The sequence below is a fragment of the Rhinopithecus roxellana genome, chromosome 15, assembly GCF_007565055.1.
Source record: "Rhinopithecus roxellana isolate Shanxi Qingling chromosome 15, ASM756505v1, whole genome shotgun sequence".
Classification (NCBI taxonomy): domain Eukaryota; kingdom Metazoa; phylum Chordata; class Mammalia; order Primates; family Cercopithecidae; genus Rhinopithecus; species Rhinopithecus roxellana.
In genome coordinates this window covers 17,459,943-17,485,510 of record NC_044563.1, presented here as the reverse complement: position 1 = coordinate 17,485,510, position 25,568 = coordinate 17,459,943, and the positions used below count along the sequence as shown (strand labels likewise).

The window sequence follows — 25,568 nt, the reverse complement described above, 5'->3', positions numbered from 1 at the left end:
TACTGTAGATTCAGTCTTTCAACCAGAGAGATGTATTTTATTGCTTTCCTCTCTTCCTCATTGGTTACATTGTGTTCTCTCTGTTCAATGGCAGGATTGTTATAAGTGTCTTAAGTGTGGGGATATAGGCCTTGTCTAGAGAGAAAACATTACTTGACCGTTGGTTGTCCTGGACAGGAAAGGTTGCAAGCCAGGTTGTTAGGGCCTTTGCTATGTCTCTTCCCCAGGCAGTTAGGGAAATACTGCAGTGGGCCAGTTGCTGGAATAAAGTGACTGCACATGACTATACCTAAAGACAGCTGGTTTTAATAACAGTGAATTGAATTAAATCCATTGGAAAAGATTAGTAGCTGCTGTCCTTATCCTGCAGATCTGCTTTAAAGAAGAGTCTGGCAGGGAGCCGGGGACCTGTTCCTAGGAATGGCAGGCAAGATACTGCTGGAGAGGAAGAATATGCGTTCCCTCTGAGACCATTTCCTTTGAAACATGTTCTGGGGCAGGAGCTTGATTGGCTGCCAAGGCACATATGAGTTGGGAAGCATCATGTCAGACATGGCAAACCAGGGAGCCTCTGGGCCATGTTTATCATTTGTGTTCTAACTGGCCCTTGTAAAAAAAAAAATTAAAAAATATAAAAAAAGTTGTAGCTAAAATTTAACAATCAGGAGATTTTATGCAAAAGTCCACATTTCTGGCTTTCCTTAAAATATAGGAAAAGCCAGCAATACTGAGCCTATATTCTAGCTTGGTAACAATTGGCTAGAGGTAAATGATGGGCCATAGACCTTCCTGTTTGTCAGTCTCCCTTGATCATAGTGAATATATATGCACTTGCTTCCTGCCTGGACCCTGGAAGGTCCTGCAGTACAAAATAGAGGTTTGAGGCATTTTGGAGTTTAGACAGGTCTTCCCTGGAGTCCTGTCACTGTCTCTTAATAGTTACGTGCCACAGAGTGAAATACTTTAACTTCTGGGCCCAGTGTTCTCATGTATGTAGTCATACCTACCTTTCTAGGTTGTGGTGAGGTTTAAACAAAGAAATACATATGAAGTGCTCAGTATATTACCTATTACCTGGCATCAAAAAAAGTGTTCAATAAAATGTATGTATCACATATGATCAGTTGAATTTGTGATTGGGCTAGATTATATAAGTAAAAGTCAGTTGAGAGCCTGTGAAGTACTCTTATATGTATTTTTAATAGATATATTACAGTTATATATCTGAGGAGTACTCATTCTCACAGAAGAGCATGGGCAGAGCAGAATGGATAGACAGTAAGTGGATGTGGATGATGATGGCATGGAGGAACCGAACACCAAGATAAATGTTAGCACTATGTGATAATTTCTGTGTGTGCCTAATTTTTCCCTCCTGTGTTGATCCGAACCTTCTATTTGTCTACTGAAAATACTGCAAATAGAAAGAAGATCATGTCTCTGAAGCACTTGTTCATTTCTCATTGAAGAGCAGTATTCAGCAGAATGCAGTGGTCATGTCCAGTGTGGGAGCTCTGCAGCTCTTCATTTATTTATGTCTCTACCTACTTAGCTTGTAGAAGGGTGTGATCTCAGATAACAGGCATTAGCTGGCTGCAAAAGGGGGAAGTTGTGTATCTCTCCCCCATTTTTCCTTATGAATGACCTCTGAGTTGGTAATTGACAGGGATTATTGCCATTTTTTTAATCTCTGCTAGGAGGCTGCTGGAATCTTCCCTCATTTCATTATCCCGTTATGATGGAGCAGGATCCAGAGAGCACCCAATTTACCCAGACCCGGCGAGGTAAGGCCAAAGTGAGAAATGGCACTAGGTGGGGGGGAGGGGCGGCCCTTGGGGTTGCCACGCTGTTGGAAGCTCCATTCTGTGCCTCTCTGGTCCTGGTGCTCTTTTATTCTTCAGTTACACTTTTGAGACAGGTGGTTCAGGTGATGGGGAAGTATTGCAGGTAAGTGAACAGTACCTCTGGTGACAGAGGGTTATGACCAAGCTCTTGTCCTTTGGTACTCATTTCTGCAAGTGTGGTACTAGAGGAGGAACCTGGAGAGGCCACAGGTAGTCGTAGGATATTCTTTTTCTGTTGGCCAGAGAGGCTGGTGTCATTCAGATGGACAGCCAACAGGGGAACAACATTTTTTTAATTTATAGGGAAATTATGTATAGATTAAACAAAAAACTCAATTTGCTGTCATTTGAGAGGGAATTTAGCATATCAAAAGGCAGAAGTCAAGCTCCTTTGGGTATTGACATTTTTGGAGACTGCCCAAAGGAAGAGATGACTGAAGAAGGAGTAAATGGATGAAACAAGTTGGCATTTTATTAAAGTGCTTGGCTTAGACTTATTAGAAGACATTTGAGGCTGGGCATGGTGGCTCACACCTGTAATCCCATCACTTTGGGAGACTGAGGCGGGCGGATCACTTGAGGTCAGGAGTTTGAGACCAGCTTGGCCAACATGGCGAAAACCCGTCTCTACTAAAAATATAAAAAATTACCTGGGCATGTTGGCAGATGCCTGTAATCCCAGCTACTTGGGAGGCTGAGGCAGGAGAATCACTTGACCTAAGGAGGCAGAGGTTGCAGTGAGCCAAGATTGCACCACTGCACTCCAGCCTGGGTGACAGAGCGAGACTCTGTCTCAAAAAAAGAAGACATTTGAAAAGTTCTGAAGAGAGAAAAAACAAAAGTTATTTCAGTGAGTTCAAGGCCTGCCCTTCACTGATGGTGATAACTGAGGACCAAGCATGGGATATTGATGGATAACATTCATCTGCAGAGTACAGCCCCTTGGGGTTGTCACAGCCAGATTTATGGGTTCTGTTCGTGATCTAAAAAGGCACATTATTTAAGCAATACTAGAGCACATTATGAGGCTTTGCCAAAAGAGAAGGGTAATTTATAGTTGTGGGGTTGACAGGTTAGCAGTGTAGGTTAGGTAAAGCAAAATGAGCTTTGCTCTAGATTAAGACTTTTAGGTCTGCCTGGAAAAACCTTTAGACCAAGTTGATTCCAGGAATATTAAGTCTTTGTTGTTGCCACAGTTATGTCATGACACTGAGCATTCTTTCTGAGATACTGGTGCAAAGATTCTTCATTATCCTTTTATTCCTTTTCCACACCCTAGAAATGACAAACCTAAGAATCAGGGAACGTAAGGATTGATGACTTTAAAACAGGCACCTTAGATGATGAGTGAAGCAAGGAAGTTTATGTGAGTCTCTAATGATGTTTGAGGGTTATGCACCCTAAATATAAGGGAAAGGAATTTTTCATATGAATCAATTACTTTGAAGCACTGAGATAGAGAAGTTCTTGCAATAAAGACAGCAATAGGCATCTCATCCCCAGAACTTTTAACCTGGCAGTGTTCTACAAGGATACTTAAAGACCATGATTTATCCTCCTTTTATATAATAAATCTGTTATTTATCCTACTGTGATCTTTATCACAGAAAGTGTCATACTTTGTGGTGTTGGTATTTTTACATTTTTCCTTTGAATACAAAATAGGTTTTTTTTTTGGAAAGGGAAGTATTTTTCCTTGAAGAAAACTTAAGGATTTATTTAAACATTTAAAATGTTCACTTGGAAGACTAGGGTTGTTTGATGATTTTCCAGCTCTTTGTTAGGAGGATGATTGTTACTACCTCATTACTGGTTGTTTAGTTTCTTTTTCCTCTTAGGCTTCACCGTATACACTATGTATAGGTCAGAGCCTTAGTGAGACACCTCCTCAGCATTCAGATCCTTAGCTTCCCTCTGCATATCTAAAAGGACAAGGCTAGGATATACTTGTATTTAATAATTGTGGCAGGAATGCTTTTTAAACCATTAATCTATAGTTTCATAGCTTGGGGAACTCCTATGTCCCTACATAAAAAGGCAGTCTTTTTATTATCATCAGCATCAACATTATGTCTACCTCTATCACCAATAATGTTATGTTTTTTCCATTACTTAGGGTAGGCTGTAAAGTAAGTGTACTTACCATTTTTCAGAATCGGCTCCAAATAAAAGGGTCTTCTTTCTCCTCTTGAAATTTTTCTCCTTTTATATTCTTTTCTAGTCTGATTGACTTGAGAATTTAACCAGTGATGCTTGATTTCTACTAGAAGAGTTCTGTATGTTGGGCAGATGTAAGAACAGTGCACGAGCATTGACTTCTGTTGGTTGAAAATTTAGGATTCTGTGGTTCATCCTTGCAAAATGCATGGGAACAGGGGCCCAAACAGATAATGAAAGTTCCTCTAGTTGAAGCTTTTAGGAACTAGCTCTTGTACTCTGATTCTCTTGGCCAAGGCATCTGTGCCTCCCATGCCTACTTGCTATACAAAGATACTATAATATTGACTCATTGGTATTCACTGCATCATGTTATTCTGTAAAACAGAATTTTGAGTTTAAAAGATCGTTAGCTGGTCTGCTTGGGAATTCCATTTGCTGGTTGGCCAGAAGGATACCACCTTTGATGACAGGCATTTCAGAGGCAGCCTATGTTCCTCTAGCAGTTGACTGTGACCTGGGTTGGTAGACTTACTGAGGACCTCTTTGCAAGACAGTTGCCAATACTTTTTGTACCATTTGGATATAACTATTCCTATTTCTGTTCTTAATCAGTTTTTTCTGATTTCCATTAAAAAACCGAAGATCTATGCTCTTTTCCTTTTATATTCAAACATTATGGAAGTATATAAAATACAAAAGTCCCAGGAATCCTCATTAGGATTGCTGTGTCCCCTTACAGTTTTTTCCTCTAGTAACAGCAACACATTTTTGTATATGTATTACTGTATACAGACCATTCTTCAATTTTTCTCCCACTTAAGATTTTATTTTAGAGGACTTTCCTTGTAAGTGTATAGGAATAGTTTATTCTCTTGAATTGCTGCATGGTGTTTCTTTGTATGGATATATTAATAATTTATTTAATTTGTTGCTGGGCATTTGGGTTGCTTCCCAGTTTTTCACTAATGCCGACAATGTTGCAAATGAACTTTCTTATATATATCTTTGTAACCTTGTATATTTCTGTAGGATAAAGTTTCTAGTGGAATTATTGAGTCAAAGTGTGCCTGAGGCAGGTTTTTGGTCTTGAAATTTTTTAGTAATCCATTTAATATTATCATAGAAAACGTTTTTCTGTTATTGTCCCTCTTACATTTTCAGTCCATAGCATCAAATTATATAACAGTGTTGTGAGAGATGGAGGAAAACTTGAGAAGCCAATGTGGAGAATTATATGTGACGCTAGAAGTTTTCATGGAGTAGCAAGATATTAAAGCCATAGTTTGAAGAATGTAGATCTGGACTAATTATTTACAGGAATAGCCATCATAAGGGAGAAGAAAGATGAACAACTATCACCTTCCATATTGCCCAGTGCCCACGCAACCTCTGATGCTCTGATTGTAAGAAATAGAAAAAGGAATCCCTTTTAATTTTTTCTGTTAGATTTTCTGTTCTCTCAAGTATATTTTACTCTCAGTCTCAGTTCTAAATTTTTTCCCCATATTACAAATATCTATGATTAAGTCTTAAGGGAGAGAAAAGATGTTGCGAGAGATCATTCTAAGGAGGTAGGACAAATCTGGAGCTGTGTGTACTTGTTGGAGAAGAAAGAAGTCCTGGTGAAGATACTTGTGGATACCTTCTTTAATCATCTGAGGCTTACCATTTCCTGGCCTCTTTTCTCATCTATAAAACAAGACGGTAGATGATTGCTCAGTTCCCTTTCATGTCTTCCATTTTGCGTATGGATGGTGATCAAGGAAAAGCTATGAATGAGCACAGCTCTGTGTAAAGAGCACCCTGAGGAGCTGAAGGTGTACCTTAAGAAGCTAGAAGGAAAGGTCCAGTGTTATTCTCTTGGGGAGGGGCAGCTCTTCCTCAGAAGATGTCTGGTTAAGCCGCCTGTTTGCCTTATCTCAGAACAGAAACACTGGTGATAATCTGATAGGCATATTCTGCAGTGCAAACCTCCTGATGAGTTAAATGTCCTTTGATTTTCATGTCTCCAGAGTTCACCTCAGCAGGGAGACGCCATGGGAGAGCTGGATTGACTGCCTTTCACAGTATTCCCCACATTAGTGCTAGTTTGTGTTTGTCCATCTCTGTCTCTCTCAGATTATCTCCTGCTGCATACTACGCCCAGAGGATGATCCAGTATCTCTCACGGAGAGACAGTATTCGCCAGCGCTCCATGCGCTACCAACAGAACCGTCTCCGTTCTTCCACCTCCTCCTCTTCCTCAGACAACCAGGGTCCATCAGTAGAGGGAACCGACTTGGAATTTGAGGACTTTGAGTAAGTACATACTCAGCTTGCTTTCTTCCCTCTCCTCTCAAGCTTGGAGTGCTTCCAAGTTGCCCACTGTTGGAGCTGCAGTGGTGGATGTTCTTGCTCCCAACTCCTCAGTTATTATTTATGAGTAACAGGATGGGGCGAGGGACAGAGGGTTAAGATGCCCAGAGCACTCCCACCTCTGGCAGTTGCTTTGCTGATTCACTGGTGCGCGAGGAGACCGCCCACTGGGCCCCAGGCCAGATTGCGAGAGGATGCTGTTCCTCAGGCATTTTTATTTCCTTTTTGCATGTACAGTGACCGTGGAAAGCTTCTCATGGACTGTCTTTACCACATCAGGGAGGCTGGAGGGTTGCTGCTTTTTCTCCTAAGCAGAGTAGCTGTGGAGATGTTGTCTTCATTCTGAAATACTTGGATTTCCCTAAGAGGTGGATTTTCTGTCTTAGTGCCCTGATCAGACGGACTCCTTTAAGTTCTTACTCCATTGCCTAAACTTTTTCGGTCTCCCTACTCCTACCCCCAATTCAGGAACCTTAAAAAGTTGTCTGTCAAATTAATGTGGTGGGTTGAGAAGTGATTTCTGGCTTCTTTGGACTTTTTTGAGTGGTCAGCAGGGAGAGCCGTGGGAGGATGCAGGGTCGGCCCTAGAATTTAAGCTAGCCAATCTTTTTTTTTTTTGAGATGGAGTCTCACTCTGTTGTCCACACTGGAGTGCAGTGGCACAATCTTGGCTCACTGCAAGCTGCACCTCCTGGGTTCACACCATTCTCCTGCCTCAGCCTCCCGAGTAGCTGGAACTACAGGCGCCTGCCACCACGCCTGGCTAATTTTTTTTTTTTTTTTTTTGTATTTTTTGTAGAGATGGGGTTTCACCGTGTTAGCCAGGATGGTCTTGATCTCCTGACCTCGTGATCTGCCCGCCTCAGCCTCCCAAAGTGCTGGGATTATAGGCATGAGCAACCGTGCCCAGCCTAAGCTAGCCAATCTCTTTTTTTTTTTTTTTTTTGAAACGGAGTCTCGCTCTGTCACCCAGGCTGGAGTGCTGTGCCCGGATCTTCAGCTCACTGCAAGCTCCGCCTCCCGGGTTCATGCCATTCTTCTGCCTCAGCCTCCCGGGTAGCTGGGACTACAGGCGCCGCCACCTCGCCCGGCTAGCCTTTTTTTGTAGTTTTTTTTTTTTTTTTTTTTTTTTTTTTTTTTTTTTTTTGAGACGGAGTCTCGCTCTGTCGCCCAGGCTGGAGTGCAATGGCGCGATCTCGGCTCACTGCAAGCTCCGCCTCCCGGGTTCCCGCCATTCTCCCGCCTCAGCCTCCGAGTAGCTGGGACTACAGGCGCCCGCCACCGCGCCCGGCTAGTTTTTTTTTTTTTTTTTTGTATTTTTAGTAGAGACGGGGTTTCACCGTGTTAGCCAGGAGGGTCTCGATCTCCTGACCTCGTGATCTACCCGCCTCGGCCTCCCAAAGTGCTGGGATTACAGGCTTGAGCCACCGCGCCCGGCCACCTTTTTTTTGTAGTTTTTAGTAGAGACGGGGTTTCTCCATGTTAGCCAGGATGGTCTCCGTCTCCTGGCCTCGTGATCCGCCCGTCTCGGCCTCCCAAAGTGCTGGGATTACAGGCTTGAGCCACCGCGCCCGGCCTAAGCTAGCCAATCTTATTTATTTGCTGGGTTTTGCATTCTCTCACCTGCTGCTTCTGACCTTTCTAGCCATTCATTGTGTTTCTTTCCATCCTGAAACTGAGCTTTTATGGCCTGTATCAAATTGGACATTTGGCTCGTTTTGATTCCTTATATTTTGGTATTGTCAAACATAAAAGCAAGAGAGAGGGAAGGGCGGTTAAGCATTGTTTCTTCCTCCTTTTTCACTGGCATTTGTGAAAGAGGACAGCCTGTCAGTCATTTCTTCCCTGCCTTCCATCTTGACGTAGCGGGGTCAGGTTTGGGGCCTTAAGAGTTCTCATCTCCCCCTCAGCCTTCTTCCTTAACTGAATGGCTAGTTCCCCACAAGTCATCTTTCAACAAAGCTTTTTAATGTGTTTAAGAAACCTCTTTGCCAGAAAGCACTAGGAAAGTAGGAACAACATTTGTACCAATTTGCCTTCTCCATGCTGTCATTAAACACACTAGCATTTGTACTCTTAGAAGCAAAAGGAAAACTAAGTGGGAGATTTATTTGTCTGAGAAAGATGTAAATGTGAAATAAATGCAGGGATGGCCTGAAGCAGCAGTGGTGTGGCAAATGGAGCAGAGGTCATGGTTCTCTCTTGTCAACTGCAGGAGAAGAGCAGAGCTGCCTTCTGACTGTCAGCTTGCTCCTTCTCCCTTCTGTCCACTCTAGGGTGAGGTGGATGTATATATCAGCAGTGAAGGAAATGGAGTGTCTGTTCCCTTAGCCAGGCAGACACTTGTAGTGAAATATGTTCTCCTGTAGATATTATGGTTTTTCCAGCACCAGGGTCTATTCAGGGAAGCAGTTGAAACATACATCCCAAGGCTGCTGGCACTTAGGGCTGCTGAAAAGCCTGGGTGACTTTCTCTCAGTAATGCTGTGGAGCCCTGGGAGTCAGTGTTGTGGATTGCCTAGCCCTCTTTCTATGCACGCCTGGGAGGCTGTTATCTCTTTGCAGTGGTGAAATGTGGGGCTCATGCCTTCAAGCTGTATCTTGCCTCGTGACTTGTCCTTCACAAGGGAGTTCTGGATTAGTTTAAAATGTTCTGTTCTTGTCTTACCTTCCCTTTCTTCTGCTACCACCTCCTCTTTCTCTCCCCTTCCTTCCCCCTCGATTTTCCTGTGTCAGACTGCCTCCTCCTTATGCTCCCCCCAGCCCACCTGTGCACTCTCCCCCACCCCTCCCCTGGCTTTAGCATGACCTGAATTTACATTTCCTTCACCTTTTGTGCACTGACATACTGTTTTTTCTTAGGGGGTCTTATATTGCTCCCTGGTTAGTAACAATGGACTAATTTCTCTAATACTCCTTGGAATGTCGCTCCTGGGGTGTTTGCCTTTTTTTGGGCTGATGTAGACCAGAATCTTGTTTTTAATAGCAGCTGTGGATGAGTCACCTCAACATTAGTAGTCCAGGTTTTCTAGCAAAGGATGTTGCTGGCTGGTTGAAACTGTTTATTTTTCCTCTGTCTCCTTCCCTGCCCACCTCCCTCTACTGTAAACTGAATGCTGCTTGTGGTTGCTCCTGTTCTCTGAGTGTCTATGTGCTCTATGAGGAAGGAGAATAACAAAGAAGGAAGGTACCAGCACATTTTAAGTTTTCTGCCCCAATCTTTTGCCTTGGCTTTGGTAATTAGAAGGAAAGTTAGAGGCATGTGCAGTCACAATTTATACTTTTTCAGGTACAGAGAGACATGTAAGGTAGATACGGCGGGAAATCTTCCTAACAATTAGGTTACCATTAAGACAGATTGTTCCTCAGTTTGGTATCCTCACCTTCTCGGCACTTCATGCTCTTACCTTTGCTGCCTCACTTTGATGACCTCTCTGTCTGTTTGCTAAGTCATAGATCATTTTGTCATTTTTGGGCTCGTCACATCCAGGTGTATAGTATTCTCAGAAAACCAAGGGAGCCATTACTCAGCCCATCTTTTGTAGTTCCCTTCCATTTGACCAAATCAGATATGTCTAAGGTTAGAGGACAGGAGCAAGCATATTTAGTGTCTGAGTTTTATTGTCTGCTGATTTAAAAACCTTTGAAAATTACGTACAACCATTTTTGAGCCTTTCCAAGAGCTTGCTATGGAGCAAGACCATTGAGATTTATCTCTTGGGAGGGTGGCTTTGGAGGCTGGTCAGCATCAGGTTAAATTTTCTGTTCTTTTGTGATCTGGATCAATGACCATCTTCCCAGGCAGGCTTCCTCTCCTGCCATTCATCTCTGTCTATAGCAAGGATTGAGACTGCAGGGTCCCTGTGTTTATCAGACTGCACAAACAGGACATCTAGAAACCTGCTGTCAGCAGGTCTCTCCTGAAGCCCTCAGCAGCTGTCTTTGCATAAAGATATTCATAAGGAGGGTAAAGGTGTGGCTACCCATGACATTGCTGTCTGTCTGCTTTCAAGCCCAGACCACCTACTAGAATGGATATGGCAAATAAGCATAAAGCAGACTTCATTTTCATGTTTTCCATCCCTTTGGAAAGAGAGAGGGGGCTTTTGTAAAGCCCAGGTTAAGTGTTGTGGCCCATAGTTGTAAGTCCTACAGAAGAGGTGGTGTGTGTGCTTTATGACTATTATTCCAGGTATTCTTGCCCCTTACTCATTTTATCTGTTAATCTAAACGTAATTATAATTCCAGAACCCTCCCTAGCCCATATTCCTGCCCTTCCTGCCTCTTTTTGTAGCTGCTTTGCTTTCTGAGACACAGAGATACTGTAGCAAAGGCTTTGCTAATGACAGTCAGACTAGAGAAGCTTCAGATTAGATCAGTCACAAATATCTCCATCGTATATACCAGCCACTGGATAATTACATTCAGCTTCTTGAAAACTGTTGCTAGAACCGGGTGTGGCGGCTCACACCTGTAATCCCAGCACTTTGGGAGGCTGAAGCAGGAGGATTGCTTGAGCCCAGGACTTCAAGACCAGCCTGGGCAAAGTGGTGAGATCCCCGTTTGTATTAAACAAACAAAAGACTGTTGCTGGCACAGAAGTCTGTCATTCACAATTTTGACACACGGGCTATACTTTGGATTTCTGCCTGGAAAAAACATCTCAATGAGAATTCTGGTCTTTTAGCCTTAAGATGAATTCTCTTTAGGTCTATTAATTTATTTTCTTAACTCTTCTAATTAATTTGCTTATATTTGGGTCCCTTTTTCCCAGAAGTCCACATTGTTTTTTTGTTTTTTGTTTGTTTGTTTTTGAGACAGTGACTCGCTCTATCGCCCAGGCTGGAGTGCAGTGGCGTGATCTCGGCTCACTGCAAGCTCCACCTCCCTGGATTCACGCCATTCTCCTGCCTCAGCCTCCCGAGTAGCTGGGACTACAGGCGCCCGCAACCCCGCCCAGCTAATTTTTTGTATTTTTAGTAGAGACAGGGTTTCACCATGTTAGCCAGGATGGTCTCGATCTCCTGACCTCGTGATCTGCCTGCCAGAGTATTGGGATTACAGGCGTGAGCCACAGCGCCTGGCCAGAAGTCCACATTGTGACCAAATATAGGCACACCTTGTTTTATTGTGCTTGGCTTTTTTTTGCACTTTGCAGGTATTGTGTTTTTGACAAATTGAAGGTTTGTGGCAACCCGGCATTGAGCCATTGGCACCATTTTTCCAACAGCATGTGCTCATTTTGTGTCTCTCTGTCACACTGGTAATTCTTCCAGTATTTCAGATGTTTTCATTATTATTGTATCTGTTATGGTGACTTGCGGTCAGTGATCTATTGTAATTGTTCTGGGGCACCATGAACCACACTCATATAAGACAATAAGCTTAATTGTAAACGTTGTATATATTTTGACTGCTCCACTGACTGGCGATTCCCCCATCTCTCTTCCTCTCCTTGGGCCTTCCTATTCCCTGATACACAGCAATATTGAAATTAGGCCATTTAATATCCCTACAGCGACCTCTGTATGTTCAAGAAAAAGGAAGAGTCGCACATCTCTCACTTTATGTCAAAAGCTACAAATGATTAGCGAGCAAGACATGTTGAAAGTTGAGATAGGCCAAAAGCTAGTCCTCTTGTGTTATAAACAGCCAAGGTATGAACGCAAAGCAGAAATTCTTAAGGAAATTAAAAGGTCTACTCCAGCAAAACAATCTTACTGCTGATACGGAGAAAGTTTTAGTGGTCTGGATAGAAAATCAAACTAGCCACAACATTCCCTTAGCCAAACCCTAATCAAGAGCAAATCTCTAACTCTTTTCACTTCTCTGACAACTGAGAGAGGTAAGAAGCTGCAGAAGAAAAGCTGGAATCTAGTGGAGGTTGGTTCATGAAGTTTAAGGGAAGAAGCTGTTTCCATTAACATAAAAGCACAAGGAGAAACAGCAAGTGCTGATGGAGAAGCTACAGCAAGTTATCCAGAAGATCTAGCTGAGATCATTGATAAAGGTGTCTACATTAAACAACAGATTTTCAACATAGATGAAACAGACTTCTATTGGGAGAAGATGTTATCTAGGATTTTCATAGCTAGAGAGAAGTCAATGCTTGGCTTCAAAGCTTCAGAGGACAGGCTGATGCTCTTGTTAGGGGCTAATGCTGCTGATGACTTTAAGTTGAAGCCAGTAGTCATTTACCAGTTTGAAAATCCTAAGACCCTGAAGAATGATGCTAAGTCTACTCTGGCTGTGCTCTGTAAATGGAACAAAGCCTAGATGACAGCACGTCTGTTTATAGCATGGTTTACTGAATATTTTAAGCCCATGGTTGAGACCTACTGCTCAGAAATAAGGATTCTTTGAAAAATGTAACTGCTGTGTTGATGCACACCTCTGGTCCCAGCTACTCAGGAGGCTGAGGTGGGAAGATTGCTCAAGCCTTGGAGGTCAAGCGTGCAGTGAACTGCGATCACGCCTCTGCACTCCAGCCTGGGCAACACAGCAAGACCCTTTCTCAAAATAAATAAAAATAAACAAATATAATGTAACTGGTCACTGACAATGCACCTGGTCACCAGGACCTCTGATGGAGATGTACAAGGAGATTAATGTTATTCTCATGCCTAGTAACACAGCATCCATTCTGCAGCCTATGGCTCCAGAAGTAATTTCGATTTTCAAGTCTTATTCTTTAAGAAATAAGGCTGCCCAGGTGTGGTGGCTCACACCTGTAATCCCATCACTTTGGGAGGCCAAGGTGGGTAGATCACCTGAGGTCAGGAGTTCGAGATCAGCCTAGTCAACATGGCGAAACCCTGTCCCTACTAAAAATACAAAAATTAGCCAGGCATGGTGGCACACAACTGTAGTCCCAGCTACTCAGGAGGCTGAGGCAGGAGAATCGCTTGAACCTGGGAGGTGGAGATTGCAGTGAGCCAGGGTGGTGCCACTGCACTCCAGCCTGTTTGACAGAGTGAGATTCTGTCTCAAAAAAAAAAAGAAAGAAAGAAAGAAGGCCATAGTGCTATTGATAGTGATTCCACTTATGAATCTGGGCAAAGTAAATTGAAACAACCTGGAAAGGATTTGCAATTCTAGTTGCCATTAAGAGTTTTGGCAATTCATGGGAGGAGGTAGAAATATCAACATGATACAGTGTATGGAAAAAGTTGATTCCAGCCTTCATGAATGACTTTCACAGATTCAAGATTGTAGTGAAGGAAGTAACTGCAGATGTGGTAGAAATAGCAAGATAATGAGAATTAGAAGTGGAGCCTGGAGATGTGACTGAATTATTGCAATCTCATGATAAAACTTGACATGGTGGCTCATGCCTATAATCCCAGCACTTTGGGAGTCCAGGGCAGGCGGATCATCTGAGGTCAGGAGTTTGAGACCAGCCTAGCCAACATGGTGAAAACTTGTCTCTACTAAAAATACAGAAACTAGTTGGGCGTGGTGGCAGGCACCTGTAATCCCAGCTACTTGGAAGACTGAGGCAGGAGAATCGCTTGAACCTGGGAGGCGGAGGTTGCAGTGAACCGATATCGCGCCACTGCACTCCAGCCTGGGTGATTGAGTGAGACTCTGTCTCAAAAAAAAAAAAAAAAAAAAAAAAAAAACTTGAATGGGGCCAGGTGTGGTGGCTCACACCTGTAATCCCAGAGCTTTAGGAGACTGAGGTGAGAGGATTGCTTGAGTCCAAGAGTTCAAGACCAGCCTGGGCAACATGGTGAAACCCCCTATCTCTACCAAAAAAAAAAAAAAAAAAAAAACTTAGCTGGGCGTGGCGGTGCGTGCCTATATTGCCAGCTACTGAGGCCGAGGTAGGAGAAACACTTGAGCCTGAGAGGTTGAGGCTACAGTGAGCCGAGATCGCGCCACTGCCTGGGTGACAGAGCAAGACCTTGTCTTAAAAAAAAAAAAAGAGGCCGGGCACGGTGGCTCAAGCCTGTAATCCCAGCACTTTGGGAGGCCGAGACGGGCGGATCACGAGGTCAGGAGATCGAGACCCTCCTGGCTAACACGGTGAAACCCCGTCTCTACTAAAAAATACAAAAAACTAGCCGGGCGAGGTGGCGGGCGCCTGTAGCCCCAGCTACTCGGGAGGCTGAGGCAGGAGAATGGCTTAAACCCGGGAGGCGGAGCTTGCAGTGAGCTGAGATCCGGCCACTGCACTCCAGCCTGGGCGACAGAGCGAGACTCCGTCTCAAAAAAAAAAAAAAGAAAAAGAAAAAAGAACAAAGGCTGGGCGTGGTGGTTCACGCCTGTAATCACAGTGCTTTGGGAGGCTGAGGCGGGCGGGGCGGGGGGGGATCACCTGAGGTCTGGAGTTCAAGACTAGCCTGACCAACATGGAGAAACCCCGTCTCTACTAAAAATACAAAATTAGCCAGGAGTGGTGGTACATGCCTATAATCCCAGCTACTTGGGAGGCTGAGGCAGGAGAATTGCTTGAACTCGGGAGGCAGAAGATGCAGTGAGCTGAGATCGCACCATTGCACTCCAACGTGGGCAACGAGCGAAACTCCATCTCAAAAAAAAAAAAAAAAAAAAAAAAAAAAACCACCAAAAGACAAAATCTTGCATGGATGAGGAGTTATTTCCTGTAGATGAGGAAAGAAAGTGGTTTCTTTTTAAAATTATTTAAAAATTTTTATTCTCAGCATAGACACCTTGAAGTAGTTTTTAAAGGATGGAATCTATTTGTGGTGAAGATGCTATAAACATTGTTAAAATGTCAACAAAGGATTTAGAATATTCCATAAACTTAGTTGATAAAGGGCTTGAGAAAATTAACTCCAATTTTGAAAGCAGTTGTGCTGTGGTTAAAACGCTATCACATGCTGCAAAGAAATCTTTTATGAAAGGAAGAGTCAATCGATGCAGCAAAACTTCATTGTTGCCTTATTTTCAGAAATTGCCACAGCCACTCCAGCCTTCAGCAACCATCACTCTGATCAGTCAGCAGTCAACATTGAGGCAGAACCCTCCACCATCAAAAATATTACAACTCACTGAAGGCTCAGATGATCGTTAGCTTTTTTTTAAGCAATAACGTTTTTTTTTTTTTTTTTTGGAGATAGAGTCTCGCTCTGTTGCCCAGGCTGAAGTGCAGTGGCGTGATCTCCACTCACTGCAACCTCCGCCTCCCAGGTTCACACCATTCTCCTGCCTCAGGCTCCCGAGCAGCTGGGGCTACAGGCGCCCGCAACCCGCCCAGCTAATTTTTTGTATTTTAGTAGAGACAGGGCTTCACCGTGTTAGTCAGGATGGTCTTGGTCTCCTGACCTCGTGATCCGCCCTCCTCAGCCTCCCAAAGTGCTGGGATTACAGGCGAGAGCCACTGCACCTGGCGCAATAAAGTATTTTTAATTAAGGTATGTGCATTGTTTTTTAAGACATAATGCTGTTACATACCCAGTAGTCTATAGTATAAACGTAGCTTTTATATGTACTAGGAAACCAAAGATTCATGTGGCTTGCTTTATTGCAGTATTTGCTTTAAATTGTGGTGGTCTGGAACCACACCTGCAATATCTTCAAGGTATACCTGTGTGCAAAAATGTCTACTTGTATGACAGTTATTTCCGGGAGCGAGAGATGGGTGCTGGTTCCTTAGTTTGGCATGATATATTCTGGAAATACCACATGCATATGTACACGAGTTTCATGCAACACGAGATTCTCCTTTTATGGTCCCCTTGCTAAATAATCTTCTGGCAAACAAGTCATTAAAAGATGTTCTTGGTGTATGATGTGGCTGAGGAAAGTTCTGAAGGCTGTTACTCAGCTCTGCCATCTGATTGGATGTGGCTTAGGGGAAGTTGCTTGCCTTTAGTTCACAACAATTTTTTTTTTTTTTTGAGACTGGGTTTTGCTCTGTTACCCAGGCTGGAGAGCAGTGGTGTGCAGTTCAAGCAGCCTTGAACTTTTGGGCTCAAGGGATCCTCCTGCCTCAGCCTCCTGAGTAGCTGAGACTATAGGCATGGACCACCACGCTCATCTAATTTTTTTTTTTTTTTTTGGGAGGGGGTGGAGACAGGGTCTTACTATGTTGCACAGGCTGATCTCGAGCTCTTGAGCTCAAGCAATCCTCCTGCCTTTGCTTCCCAAAGTGCTGGGATTACAGGCATGAGCCGCCACATCTGGCCCACAATTTAATATTCTTCATCTGGCCCTTTGATATAACTGAAAAATCTAGTTGAGTCATGGCAAAGAAGATATGTTAGAACCTAGATAATACCATTCTTATCAGGTGATAGTCCTGATGACTCATGTATTTCAAGTTCTGACTAGAATTCTGCTCTCTTCTGAGCTGGGAATTTCTAGGACTTCTGTAGGAATCAGTGACTACTCTCTAATAACAAATATATAACTTGTACCCAAGGAAGGGAGGGTAACTTTTGGCAACTGAAATCATCAGAGAGGGATGGGATATTGTCTACTTCATTTTGAAATGGAGTTCCCTTTGTCTTTGCCTTTGACTTACGAGCCACAGACCTTTAATATTAGCAGTGCAAGAGGAACGCTGAGGAAACACCCTGTAAAGTTATTCTCTTTGTAGACTGGAACCTGCTTAAAGCAGTTAGGAATCAGCCAGCCATCTACATTATTGAGTGGTGGTATTATACAAAATTAGTTCTTAATGTGGAACGAGACAAAAACTTCTCCACCTGTAGTCCTAGCTACTCAAGAGGCTGAGGCAGGAGAATTGCTAGAACCTGAGAGGCGGAGATTGCAGTGAGCCGAGATTACCCCACTGCACTCCAGCCTGGGAGTGCAGTGAAAATTTTTATTTTCATAAAAAATTTTTTAAAAAAAGAAAGAAAATGACCTGGGGAGAGATAAAAACCTCTCTTATTATTTTCCAGATAATTTTTGTAGTGGTTGAATGTTTTTATGAAGTGGCTTAGAAAAGAGGTGTAAGTCTTAAAATAGGGTCATTCTTTAGGTATACTTAGGAGAAAGGCAAGTACAGTAATTCCTCTTTGGAAACTGTAACATAAGCAAAACTACTATAATGAAACCAATTTTACCATAGGCTAATCGATATGAACAAGAGTTAAGTTCCTGTGACATATTTCTGGCTACACAAACGTCACCAAGCATCTAAATAAAGACCCAAAACAGGCCGGGCGCGGTGGCTCACGCCTGTAATCCCAGCACTTTGGGAGGCCGAGATGGGTGGATCACGAGGTCAGGAGATCGAGACCATTCTGGCTAACACGGTGAAACCACATCTCTACTAAAAAAATACAAAAAACTAGCCGGGCGAGGTGGTGGGTGCCTGTAGTCCCAGCCACTCGGGAGGCTGAGGCAGGAGATTGGCGTGAACCCGGGAGGCGGAGCTTGCAGTGAGCCGAGATCCGGCCACTGCACTCCAGCCTAGGCGGCAGAGCAAGACTCCGTCTCAGAAAAAAAAAAAAGAAAAAAAAAACCCCAAACACTTCTTATATTAAACATTGAAATAAATGTGAGCTGTATGTACATCTAAGAAAGATTAATAAAAATATAATTATTTGGTTTTTGGTGAATCAGTGAGTGACAACAGTCGATGTGGGGTGAGGTAAATCAAGGAATAGATGTTTGCAAAGTGAAAATTGTGAGGAACACGTCCTGCCACCGTGTAGTTAAAACATAAACAGGAACAAATATGGTGAGCGCCCTGAGACTTAGTACTGCATCATTATTATTGTGCATCTGTATGATTATTGTATGCTTTACATATTTTTACATTATTTTATATTCATTTATTTTCCAATGTGCTTATGCCCATTCTGGCTCACAGGTGGCTGCAGCCTATCCTGGCAGCTCAGGGTGCACAGGGAAAATCTGCCCTGGACAGGATGCCATTCCATCACAGGGTGCACTCACGCACACACCCACGCCCAGTCAGACTGAGGCAGTCTAGACACACCAGTTCATCTAATGTGCACATATTTGGGATGTGAGAGGAAACCGGAATGCCCGGAGAAAACCCACACAGACATGGGGAAGTGTGCAAACTCAACACAGACAGTGGCCATGGCCAGGAATTGATTTTTTTCCCTCATCGGCATACAAAACAACATTTAATGAAATAACATTATTTGAGTACCAACTGTAAATGCATGGTCATAGAAACATGAAACAGCATGGAATATTTGGGGAATTGCTTTGTTAATAGGTGTGGCTGGACTGTAAAGTTCAAGATGTGTAGCAGATGAGCCCCTAGAGTGGAGCTAGATCTTTGTCTTGCATGCCTTGCAAAGGAGGTGAACTTTATCCCATAGGCAAGAGGAAGTCATTGAAGCGTTTTAAGTTATGGAATAGCATCAAGTTTTACATAAGTATCGAAAAAGATAGACTGTAATAAGTTACCACTAAAATTCTAGGAGAGCATTGTATAAAGGGAGACAGTATTTGGGGAGAGGTGAGAGAGCTTCATGGATTTGAGCTGGGTGTTGAAGACTGCATAGAACTGTGAGAGAGGAATTGATATGGATGATGGGTATAGGCAAGGACATTCTAGATAAAGGGAGTAGCTTAAGCAAAAGCGTAGAGACAGGAGATTTACAGGGCTTATTCAGGGACCCTGAATAGATCTGTGGCTAGAGCTATGGGGTGTTTGTGATATGAGAGAGACATCAGAAAGCCCTGAACTCTGGATGGCCTGGAATGCCTGGCTGAGAAGTTTGGACTTTGTCTCGGGCCAGCCATCATCCAATATGTATTTTAGGCAGCTAACTCTGATAGTATTGGTTAAGGTGACCTAAAGTGACAAGTGTACTGATGCAGAAGAACCAGTTAAAAAGCAGTGGGCATAGTACAGGTGAGGATATCTGAGGGTTGCATTGTAAGTATTGATTTCTGAGGGCTCGATGTTTTCTAAGTGTGGAGCCTGTTTGTGAATGTTTTGGGGGGAATGAGCTTCCTGAAAGCACAGCCATCTTTTCTTGTAAAAAAAAAAAAAAATTGCTGAGTCCTTTTTTTACTCTTACTGGATCCAATTTTGAACTAAATTTATAAATTCACAATCACTGCTTCTTAGAAGAGCAGTGATTGGCATTGAGATCACTTGTCAATGCCTGCTGGCCCCACAGCCTGACAGCTATTGTCTAGGGAATAGTCCTGGGTTCTAGTCTTGGCTGAGGCTGTGATTTATTATCTGATCTTGAGCAGGCCCCTTTCCCATCCTAGGCCCCAGTGTCTGATGTGTAGAATGAGATTAGATAACCTCTGATTCTTGTAGCTTTAAGCTTCTTGGATCTTTGTTGGAGTTAACTATCTTAGAAAAATTTCCCCTGTCGGCCGGGGGCGGTAGCTTATGCCTATAATCCCAGTTCTTTGGAGGCTGAAACAGGTGGATCACGTCAGGAGTTCAAGACCAGCCTGGCCAAGATGGTGAAACCCCGTCCGTCTAAAAATGTAAAAATTAGCTGAGCGTGGTAGCAGGCGCCTGTAAATCCAGCTACTCGGGAGGCTGAGGCAGAGAATTGCTTGAACCCAGGAGGTGGAGGTTGCAGTGAACTGAGATTGCACCACTGCACTCCAGCCTGGGTGACAGAGTGTGAGACTCCATCTCAAAAAAAAAAAAAAGAAAAAGAAAAAGAAAAATTTCCCATGTAGCACGCAGAGGTGCAATAATGAAAAGTCTCAGAAAAGTAAGGGACCTTCCTGAGGATTAAGAATAGGCTATATGGTACCTGTCGAACCTCAGTGTATTTGTAAAATACATACTTAACCTGAATTCTAGCTCTTACTGAGGACTTTGATTTATTGCTTAAAAATGTGTAATATTGCTTAGCAACTTTAGAATTAATACTTTAGAATTCTAGAATTAGAATTACTGGGCAAGTAAAATACATACGAATATTTCTTAAGAGGAGTGAAGAAGAAGAGAAAGAAAATGGAACACGTCTGGATTGTGCCTGGGCTTAGAATGGGAAAATACAGCAGGAAAGAATTAAGCAGTGGGGGTTTGGGGGAGGAAGACATAACCCTTAGATTTATATGCTTATTTTTTAACATAAAATGCACAATAGGAATGTGGATTTGCATAATGTAGGCAGATGAAATTAAAAGGTAACATAAGGGAGGAGAGGAATTTGTAAATGGTAATTATCTCTTATATTACCATTCCTTGGAGAAAAATGAAGGCTCTGTCGTTCCAGGAGACCTATGCTATTAGCTGTGTTCCCTGTAAATGATATGAGCTGGGGCTGTGCCTTCCTTCCAGAAATCAAAGCCCTTGCATATGTGCACAGTCATTGAAAGTAGAGACTGGGGCCTCAGTTTCTAACCAACAGCACTCCAGTAAGGAAAGGAGTTGACCAAGATCACTGTGCTCTCTAGGGACAAGGCCAACTAGGCCTTCTGTTGTCTGGAGATTGAGTAGAAACAGAGCAGCATAGGGAAACAAAAAGTTTTTTAATAGTCTAATTGTCAGCAAAGTCAACTGTATACTGTCAAGAGGACAGTGGCCTTTTGAGCTTTTTGCTGCAAGAGCTTCATTTATAAAGGCCCAAGTCAGAGCTATTTGTCACTGAGGAGCAATGACAACCTGACTGTCTGGTCAGGACTCAGACAGCAGTCTGTAGGTGCATTTTTCATTCCTTCAAATTACAGCCTCTCTCCGAGGCAATTAATCCTAGGTGTTTAGCAAAAGAGCTGCTGCTGTGTTTCTCCCTTGTTCTGGAAATACATCTTCTTGTATTTAGCACTTGTTTTGGATACTTGATTGTTTGAAGGGTGTTTTTTTCTGGTAAAATCTTTGATAAGAAAGTATTTTTCCCCCTACTCCTTCCCAAATACCCCTCTGAGAGTTAATCAGAGATGCACAGAATTCAACAACTGGGAAAGCCATTAATAACCCAGCCAGCTTCTATCCTGCTGGCTCAAAGTCAGCTTCTGGCTGTTGGAATTGATGAGGGTTTCTCTGGTGTTTCCCTGAAAAGTATTCCTCCTGTGTTGAAGGAGCAGTACCAACATATTTGTGTACTCTGTTCTTCACACTTTTAAGTCACTACCCTTGGAAAGGGTGTTGGCTATGTCGTCAGACCCCGGTATTTAGCACCCTTCATTGTTCCTAAACTGTCTCTCTGGGTCTGCCTTTCTCTCACTTTTCATCTGGTAAATATCTTCCAATTCACTCATATTCAGTCTCTGCCTGCCTGACCAAATTTGTCTCCTTCTATCTCACAGAGGTTTGGCTTGATGTCGACCTTGTGTCAGCACTGAAATGAGTGGCAGATTTCTGTGTAGTTTTCTAAATATATCATTATTTTAAGTACTTTTAATTCCTTTGCTCTTTTGTTTGGAACTCATTCCTCTCCCTTCAGTTTTTCCCCTAAATATCCCATGCATTGAGATGTCTTTTCCCACCTCAATCCATTATCTCTGAATCTTCCCCTCTTTCTGGACTATAGAATCTAGAGAGTCATCAGTTACTGTTTCTGCCTTTAGTTATTTGGAGCTGTGCCTTTGGTCTGGGATTTCTGTGTACCAATACTAAAACTGATGGCCTTTTCCCCTCTTCTTGTTGAACTTAACCTTTTGTAGTATATTCTGACCTTTACCACCTTACCCATTCCGGTATTCAAGGTTTAACCTGCTCAGTAAATGTCTGAGCTGGTTTGGTTATAGGCTATTTTATCCTAGAGGTCTGTGGGTTCTTTTCTCCCATAGGCAGCATCTCATACAGTGTTTATTATGTTTCACATTTTCCTGGTCATGCTGGGTCCTCTCCTGTCATTTCTCCTTCAGAGTTCTCAACACTTGGAATTTGAAATCTTCTCTACTTTGTATTGAGATGACATTTAGCTCTTATTTCTCCATTCTTAGCCAAGATGTTAAATAAGCTGAGGACCAGCATGAACACCTCCCCTTACTTAACATGTTGCCTCTTTTATGGTGCCTCATGTAACCTTCAGTCTGAGACTGTGTGTATTTGAGTCAGCTGATCTCATTCTTGTTTTCCTCTATATATCCTCCAGTAATCTCTAAACACTATAAAGCCATTATCTCTGACTGTATTTTGCACTCTCTCTTTTCCATCAGTTTTTTAAAATGTTGGCAAAATACACATAACATAAAAATTATCATCTTAACCCCTTCACTTTATTTTTTTATTTTATTTTATTTGTTTTTGAGATAGAGTCTCACTCTGTCGCCCAGGCTGGAATGCAGTGGCGCACTCTTGGCTCACTGCAATCTCCACCTCCCAGTTCAAATGATTCTTGTGTCTTAACCTTCCGAGTAGCTGAGATTACAGGTGCTCGCCACCACGTCTGGATAATTTTTGTGTTTTTAGTAGAGATGAGATTTCACCATGTTGACCAGACTGGTCTCGAACTTCTGACTTCAAGTGATCCGCCCGCCTCAGCCTCCCAAAGTGCTGGGATTACAGGCGTGAGGCACCGTACCCAGCCCCCTTCCCTTTTTTTTAAATGAAGGGATAAGCTAAATCAGAAAGAAATTATTTTTAGGTTTTAATTGCAACAAAAAGATGCTTGTGACCCACGTTGTACGGGCCCATATTTTCCCCAGCCTTGGGGTTTGCCCTTTTTTCTCTGTTGTCTTCTTGTGTTCTTTCACCAAGCTCTGTGTTACCTTTGGGCACTGGCAGCGGCTCAGTACTATCCAGTGCACTGGCTTCCCCTTCCCTGCTCTTCAGCCCTTCTAATGAGAGATAGATTCGTGTTTGTTGTCCAGAAGGAAGTGAATCTTTGACTCTTGCAGGAGCAAATTGTCAGCTCTGTAATGTGATTCTGGGAAGGCCAACTCTCTCTCATGGGTGTGAAATAATTGGATTTGCCCCATGATGCTTCTTTTCTAGCTTTGTTTTCTATTTTTTATTTTATTTTATTTTATTTGAGATGGAGTTGTACTCTTGTCACCCAGGCTGGAGTGCAAAGGCGTGATCTCAACTCACTGCAACCTCCAACTCCTGGGTTCAAGCGATTCTCCTGCCTCAGCCTCCGAAGTGGCTGAGATTACACGCATGCAACATTGTGCCTGGCTAATTTTTTTGTTTTTTTTTTAGTACAGACAGGGTTTCACCATGTTGTCCAGGCTGGTCTCGAACTCCTGACCCTAGGTGGGCCTCCCAGGGTGTTGGGATTACAGGCGTGAGCCACTGTGCCTGGCCTGTTTTCTTTCTTTCTTTCTTTCTTTCTTTTTTTTTTTTTAAAAGAGATGAGAGTCTCTTGTTGCCCAGGCTGACCTTGGACTCCTGGACTCAAGCAATCCTCCCACCTCAGCCTCCCAGGTAACTGAGACTACAGGAGCACACCACTCTGCCCAGCTAGTTTTTTTTTATACTTTTGAGGCTTAGAGGCCTCCACCCTTTCCCCCCATTAGGATCCTTTTTAACTTCAAAATATTTTCTAACTGCTCTTATGATAATTAGTTGTACTTTTAGTACTAATTGATAAGTGAAATATACAGTAATGAAAAGCTATCATGAATTCAGTTATACTTTTAAATGAATTCATAATTTATCACAACAGTAGTATATTTGAAAAATAATAGTATGCTTAATTTGGAAACTATCTTATTTGTTTGATATTCAGCTACTCCTCTGTGTATGTGTATAATTTGTGGGCTCCCCAGTAACTGCAGTCTGCTGGTCAGGAACTCCTGATTCCATTATTCTTTTTAACCCCCCTTTTACATTCCATATAGTCTTAACTCTTTCTCCTTGCCCTTCCTTTCTTTTTTTTTTTTTTTTTTGAGACGGAGTCTCGCTCTGTCACCCAGGCTGGAGTGCAGTGGCCAGATCTCAGCTCACTGCAAGCTCCGCCTCCCGGGTTCATGCCATTCTCCTGCCTCAGCCTCCCGAGTAGCTGGGACTACAGGCGCCCGCCACCTCGCCCGGCTATTTTTTGTATTTTTTAGTAGAGATGGGGTTTCACCGTGTTAGCCAGGATGGTCTCGATCTCCTGACCTTGTGATCCGCCCGCCTCGGCCTCCCAAAGTGCTGGGATTACAGGCTTGAGCCACCGCGCCCGGCCTGCCCTTCCTTTCATCTGCAGAGTTTCAGGTCAAAGGAGTAAGATATGTTAAGGAACACAGTGTGTGCTTTTTCTTTTGGGAAAATAAAAATCAAATACTTTCAATGGATCAGCTTCCAATATCCCTGGTATTGATTTGTCTCTTAATGCTCGGCAGCCAATTCTACCAAGATATAAAAACCATCATAGGCTTTTGTTTCTGGCTTGTGAAGTTCCCAGTGGTCCACTTAAAAGCCAAGTGTTGCCTTAACTTCGGTTTCAGGGCCAGTTTGAAGATTATCTCATTGATTTGAAGATAATCCAAAGGGAGAATTCAGAAAGTATCCCAAATCAAGCTCTCAAAGGTTCATTTATTTTGTGGAGTTGGTTAAGCAGCTAATTAACTGCTCTGTCCAGCCAGTGCCCTTTGGCTTATTGTTCCTTTGATGTACTGGAAACTAAAACATGTGAAGCTCCTTTCCTCTTTTCTTGCAGGAAGCAGTGAAGTGTAGTGGAAAGATCTAGGGCTTCAAAGTCCAATCTTCCTTGAATCCTGCCTTAACCACTTACTAGTTATGTGACCTTGGTATTTACCTCTCTGGTCTTTTGTCCACTTGTCTGTAAAATAGTAGTAATACTTCGTGGCCTAGCTAGAAGAATTAAATGGGATAACATATCAATAACCTTTTTATTGGAACCTAGTAGATACTTAATAAATGGCAGTTATTACTATTGCATGGATTGTTAACAATCTGTAAAGAAAACACCCAGACTTTGTATTCAAATGACCTAACATAGGATTGCATTTTCTAATATTCTTCACCATTGACAGTCTGTAAAAGAAGGTACTGTCTTTTTCTTGTGCGTTTTTTTTTTTCCTTTTACCTATCACTGATTTTTCCACATGGAAGACCTAAACATTTCATTTGAAGATAACCATTTGCCAAATGAAATTGGTGGGAGGATTTTTCTTCCTTTAAGACCTCCTCCCACAGCAGGTGTCTGGATAACAAGTAAAATAATAATAAATAATGTAAGACAACCCCCCAAGACACATTTTTCTTGCATCTTTCAATATAGAAAAAGTTTATATATATCCATTCCAAATCCTAAGATCTAAATGTGGCTTCAGTTTGAGATGCTAAGGGACCACATTAACTCAAGAAAAATCCTCCTCATTCCTGAGCTGTTGGTAAATGCTCATAAATCTCTTAGTTGAGGTTCTCCAGAAATA

The 25,568-nt window shown here is 42.8% G+C and overlaps 1 protein-coding gene across 9 annotated transcripts in view; it reads left to right on the top strand.

Annotated features, from left to right (window-relative positions):
* Positions 1 to 25,568, top strand: part of AMBRA1 (autophagy and beclin 1 regulator 1) — a 201,678-nt gene that overhangs the window by 76,629 nt on the left and 99,481 nt on the right. For 4 of the 9 annotated variants that reach the window (XM_030918156.1, XM_030918154.1, XM_010371071.2 and 1 more), the window contains 2 exons: positions 1,698 to 1,784; positions 6,123 to 6,302. The exons of 2 other annotated variants lie outside the window; for them this stretch is intronic. In XM_030918156.1, coding sequence (XP_030774016.1) covers positions 1,698 to 1,784; positions 6,123 to 6,302 — 267 coding nt within the window. The remainder of the gene's footprint in view (positions 1 to 1,697; positions 1,785 to 6,122; positions 6,303 to 25,568) is intronic. 3 more of the 9 variants (XM_010371070.2, XM_010371068.2, XM_030918155.1) reach the window with 2 other exon arrangements.